The 5,977-nt window shown below is 49.4% G+C and overlaps 1 protein-coding gene across 1 annotated transcript; it reads right to left on the bottom strand.

The window, feature by feature from the left end:
• Positions 1 to 4,482: 4,482 nt before the first annotated feature.
• Positions 4,483 to 4,848, bottom strand: LOC123146449 (cysteine proteinase inhibitor 5-like). The gene has a single exon (XM_044566083.1). The coding sequence runs from the start codon at positions 4,846 to 4,848 to the stop codon at positions 4,483 to 4,485; it is 366 nt and encodes a 121-aa protein (XP_044422018.1).
• Positions 4,849 to 5,977: the final 1,129 nt, after the last annotated feature.

Here is a 5,977-nt window from a genome sequence, read left to right as displayed (position 1 = left end):
GCGGCCACCTCCTCGACGACACCATGCCATTTGTTGCACGCCCCCTGGATGCGCCCCCAATGGTTCGCCATCGCCTTCGACCCGCGCTGCATGCAGACGCCTTTGAAGTAGGGGTCGACGAGCTTGCGCTCGTCGAACTCGGCCTTGATGCGCGCCCAGTACGTGTCGATGCTCTGGTTCGCGCCGGTGGTCGGCGGTGACGGCCTCCCGTCGCTGTACTTCTACCCTCCAATCGGCGTTTGTCATGCCCGGCGGCTTGGACGGCGGCGCCCTCGGCTTCCTCTGCTTCGGCTGGGCGACGGAGGCGGTCGCGGTTGCCGCGGCGCGGGGGACGATGTACTTCTTCAGTGCCATGGCGGCCGGCTGGGAGGCGAGCGGGAGAGAGAATGGCGGGAGGAAAGGAGAAAATGGGAGGGAACTGGGAGAAAAGCGGGGAGAAACGCCGGGAAGAAGCGCTCGACTCGCCGACAGGGCGGACCCACGTGCGCCTTTTCGCTTGTGCCGGCGCCCCAGGCGCCCCCCAGGGCGCCGGGTTCTGCCTGGGTCCGCCGGCACCAGATTCGGCCCGAGCCGGCGAAAAACGGGCTTCTGGAGGGGGGCGACTGGGCCGTTTTTTCGGCGCCGGCGCGGCAAAAACGCCTTGGGAGGGTCTATTGGGGGCGCGGCTGGAGATGCTCTGACAGAATGTGAGATTGGGGATGGATGCCATGTTCTGGCGCATGTGTTGAAGAGCTTCCCGAATCTGGAGAGAATCGTGCTGCAAGATTGCATGGTGTTGTATCTTTTGCCGAGAGTCTTAACTAATGTGTAGACAGTTTACTGCAATTGAACTTTGGTTTAATAATCTACTACCATCATCTCACTACATTCATCATCACAGATCTCGGGGAGTTGTATGAGGGCCAGTCGCCGCGGCGCCCCACTCCACGGGTGCTGCCAGAACCTCAAATCGATACAAGTCAGATATGAAGGGCATGATGTTGCTCATCTGCCGGTTGCCGCGTTGAGGGGGGTTCCAAAGAATGCGGTCAAGTTGCACCGCGGCGGCCAAAGACCAACCAGTCCCGTCCAGTGGCTCGATTGGATGCAGCGCATCGTCTCTTGCAGCAGCCATGCCATTGGCCTAAGCCAGGTACCTTTCATAGCTACAAGCTACTGCTACTGCTAGATCCTACCCACTTCCAATTCCAACTCAAAACCTTCCTCGTGGTGGGTCGCCATATAAGTAGCTAGCGTATATATTGATTCCCGTTCCTCTGTGTCTCTTACACAGCGATATGTGGCTGCTGCCTCTGCCATCGCCCCTCTGTCAGACTCCGACGAAGAGCACGAGTCCGCTACACGGAAGCAGCTTGCTAGCGAGTGAATTACAGAAAACCACCCCATTTGGGGTTAGCTTTGTGGAAAACTACCTAGTCCCTAATTATTTGCAAAACGCACAGCGGATTCGGTAAACTTGTTGCAAATAGCACTCATGAGGTGATCTGGCCTGTTTTATCACTTTCTGACAAGTGGGGTCAGATTGTAAGAGCAAAAAATTTACACACACCCCTTGATCTAAAACAGAAAAGCAATCAGCCCCCCACCCCTCGGGCAGAGGCGCGCTGGGCGTCGGGTTCATGGCCTCCGCCGCGCTGCTTGGCCGGCGGCGCTGGAGCGACGCGCTGGCTGGGACGGGGAGAGCGGAGCCGTCGGCCGGCGAGCAGTCGCCGCTCATGTGCGTAGTGCAGGAGGACCCCCCCTCCCGCGAGCACGCGCCCCGAGGCAGAGAAGGACGGCCTGACGGCTCCGGTGAGGCGGACACCCTTCTACCGCGCGAGCACGCGCGCCGGCGAGGCGGCCACCCTTTTCCTGCGCGATCACGCGCCCCGGCGAGGCGTTCTCCCTCCTCCCGCGCGAGCATGCGCCCCTGGCTTCCGGCGAGGCGACGTCCCTCCTCCCCGCGAGCATGTGCCCTGAGCTCCGGTGAGCACATGGCCTTCACCTCGCGCGCGAGCACGCCCTTCAACGCCCGCCATGGCTGCCCCTTGGCTAGCTGCAGTGGCCGCCGTCGGCCATCAGCATCGAGGGGAGGGGGGCAGGACGACGCCGCACGGCGAGATCCACAGCCATGGCGACCCGCGTCATCAATCCCGGCCAACGCGGCCTCACCTCTCGCCTTTCCGGCCGTCGCCGATGGTAGACGAGGCAGCGGTGGAGAAGAAAAGAAAAGGGAGGAGGAAGGAGATGGTAGACAGGGCAGCGGTGGTCGCCGGCGACGAGGATGTCGGAGTGGCGCGGGGGGTGGGTAGCTCGGGGGCTCTGGCTCTCCCGATCCAGACGGGGTCGAAGCAGGGGGGGCTCTGATTGCTTTTTCTTTTTAGATCCAGGGGCATGTATGTCAAAACTTTGCCAAGTCAGCTTCTTACAATCTGACCCCACTTGTCAGAAAGTGATAAAACGGGTCAAATCACCTCATCAGTGCTATTTGCAAAAAGTTTATCGAATTCGCGGTGTGTTTTGCAAATAATTAGGGACTAGGTAGTTTTCCGCAAAGCTAACCCCAAATGTGATGGTTTTCTGCAATTCACTCCTTGCCAGCAAGAAGCATGCGAGGGACATCGCCTTCAAGGCGCGCCCAAGGGGCCACCTAGCCTGATTCTGAAGATCAATCGGTCTGCAAGGTGGACAAGCTAATAAGCCGTCCACTGCACACTGAAACCCTTCCAGACCATTTGCCGTTATCTTATTTTCTTCAAAAAGGGATCTTCTCCCTTTCTCTACATACACACGTTGGCTGGAAAGAAAAATGTGTGCTTATATTTCTCTGTGCGCAAGGGATGAAAACAAAGCTTTTGTTGGTGTCCGGGTGGAAACATTTTATTCATTCATGTTCTATTTCCAAATGACCGTCATGTGCTCTACTGGAAACGATCGCACGCGAACCTTGCAGGTTCCCTGCTCATCGTTTTATAGTCCATATAAAGAGGAGAACACCATTGTACTACGTACGTTTGACGGAATTATTAACAAAGAAACCTCTACCCATTTTTCTATGTGTATGTTTTTAGTGTATTCTATGTGTATGTAGTTGTGTGCATCCGCAAGGTTGACTACATCCTAGGTTCAAAGAAAAAAAGGTTGAATACATCCTCTACAATGAGATGAGCATGGGCAGCCCAGCCCAAAACCCAAAATCCGACAGTCCGGTCAGCTTTAGCTTCGGTTTCGTCAAAAGGGTGGTCTGAAGCCTGAAATAACACCAAAAATGCTTAAAATGGATTTGAGTGAAAAACATAAATAATAATGTCTGAATATATTCCAAAAAAATATTACTTTAATGGTTTTAAACAGGAAAATATCATAGTTCTATTTTTTAGACCGTGTCCGCTTGGGCTCGGATTATTTAGGTTTGCCTTTTTAAAACCAGCCCAAAAAAGCCCGGATTGAGGAAGGACCATGATTACACTACGCCTCCCACTCCACAACCCTTGTACCGGACTCGCCGACGAAGATTGTGGTACAATGTTTTCATAAATAGCCGGAAATTAATGGCACAATGAGAATTCCAAATCGGACTAGTTGGTATAGGTAATAAAAATTGAAAATGAAGTTTTGCAACAAAAGAACAAATTACTAAGATGTAGTTGAACTAAGGATACTTTGTAAAAGATAAACTTTTTGAAATATGTTCACCATCTAGAAAAAAGTCACACATGACAAAAATATTGTACAAGATAATACTTGAAATACTTCAATGAAGAGCATATGCGACTTTATGTTATTTAAAAACGGTCACAAGGACTGATTAGTACCGTTTAACAAAAAAATGCATGTGAATTACTGTGAAATAGCATGAATGAATTTATCTTTTTTAAATGAATGAGGTTATCTATTGAAACAACATAGAAAAGAATGAAGGAGAAATGTAAAAAATGAAAATGAAAAATGAAAGAAACAATACTCGGTAATGAGCCGACCAAAAAGGGGCAGCACTACACAGCGCATAGGATCGTGCAACGGGCCAATTTTTCCTGAGGGCGCGACACTTATCAGGATCCATCTTATAATTTTTTTTGAAAGTCTAGAGAAATTGCATACATTTGTTCAAACAACGGAAATGCAAAAATTAGGGTTGTTCCTCCTTTTTGGTAGACATAGTACAAATGCAAATGCTCATAACACATACATACCCAGCCCTATGAACACATGAGCACCTCCAAGAGACTTAGTCGGCGGATCAGGTCTTGAGATTGACAAAGTCTGGTTCCCTTAGCAGGCGAACATCCTACACACTTGTCTAGCTTGTACGTATAGTAAATTAAGTACTGCAGTAGTATAATATTTACGAGTATGAAAAGTCTCAAACTAGAAATATGTAGTTCATTCATAGAGGCCAATAAAGAATGGAACGAAATTATTTATTATTGCTGGCTGGAAAAAGAACGCAACAATAACCTCAACGATCTGTCACTACAACAGCCAGCCATCGATCGTTCAAGCTCAACAGGTTGTGCCGAAGGAGACGAGCTTGCATGTGGAAGTGGAACTGCCCGAAGAGTTGTGGTCGATCACCTCCACCTGATATATTTTGTGCGAGCCGTCGAGCCGCAGCGCGTCGACGTCAAGCAGGTATGTGGTGACGCCTGTGTTTTGAACCTTGCCGCTCACAACCTTGGCGAACCTGAGCCCGCAGTTTGTCACCTTGTTTTGCTCGTCCACCGCGCACTTGCCGAGCCCTTGGACGTGAGGGTCGGCGACATTGGGGATCGGTTGCCATTCCCCATCAGGCGCTGCAGCTGCAGTGGGTGTGTAAAGAATAGCAGCACCGGCGAGGAGGAGGAGGAGGAGGAAGCTGCTACTTCTCATTGTGTCTTGGCAGCGGCTATGCTATGCTACCTTGAGATGGAGTTTGGTTAGAAACTAGGATCGTGTGTGGAGAAGAGGTGGGGATTGGGGAGCATTTAAATAGAGGATCGGGTAACTAGTAGGAGTACGTACGAGTAGGAAAGTATTGATTTATGGAAACTAAAATTAGGCGTATTTCCATATTTAGAAATATACTAATTGATTGTACGCATAATATTAGAGAGTTAAGTGGCGATTTAATTGGCAGCAATTAATATTAGGCGACTCTCCAGAGTACATGCATGATTTCTGTTGATTGGCTGGAACGGTTACTGATGATTTAACTGATATAGGAATTAATATTAGGCGTCTTCTATATTTAGCTGATATATTACCAATCAATTGGATTCATATGCCCCATAGTGTGTATATACCTAGCTTTTTTTTTTGAGCATCAGTACAGGCACAAGCGCTCATATATACGCGCATACACTCACCCCTATGAACACACACGTACACCCTACCCCTATGAGCACCTCCGAGAGACTGAGCCGGCATATCATTTTGAGATTTACGAAGCCACCATAGGCGTCTCGTCGTCGACGGGAACGTTTCCTCCCACTGAAAGCGCATCGCCGGAAATCCTGAAATAAATCCAGGAATAATGCGAGCACCAGGATTTGAACCCTGGTGGGTTGGGGATACCACTGTTCACCTAACCATCTCAACCACAGGTTGATTCGCATGTATATACCTAGCTAAAAGTTAATTTAATTTGATGTTCACACCGATGAACATTTTCTGAATAACATGATTGCCCTATGTAACATTCAAAATTTTGTCCTTTACATTTTTCTTGAATTAAAGTCTAGCAAATTTAGGATAAATCATATTTTATATTTTTAGGATTGGTTAGATGTCCACAGAAACTCGCTACTTGACACCAAAAAAGCAGAATATTATAAAAGGTGTGCCTAGGGCTCATCTAGATGTGATATTACTTCATGGCAGTTACTCAAAAGAAAATCTAAGTTCGTGGCATCACCTGTTTGTGGCCTTTTCTTGGTTTTCTTTTGTCGTCCAAGCCCAGCGCGCCTCACACACTTGTACAGTTAAGAGCATCTCCACTCACCCCCCACCCCCAACAGAC

Source organism: Triticum aestivum, chromosome 6D, assembly GCF_018294505.1.
Source record: "Triticum aestivum cultivar Chinese Spring chromosome 6D, IWGSC CS RefSeq v2.1, whole genome shotgun sequence".
NCBI classification, from domain to species: Eukaryota; Viridiplantae; Streptophyta; class Magnoliopsida; order Poales; family Poaceae; genus Triticum; species Triticum aestivum.
The sequence above is the reverse complement of the archived record's forward strand: the minus strand, read 5'-3'. Positions and strand labels throughout refer to the sequence as shown.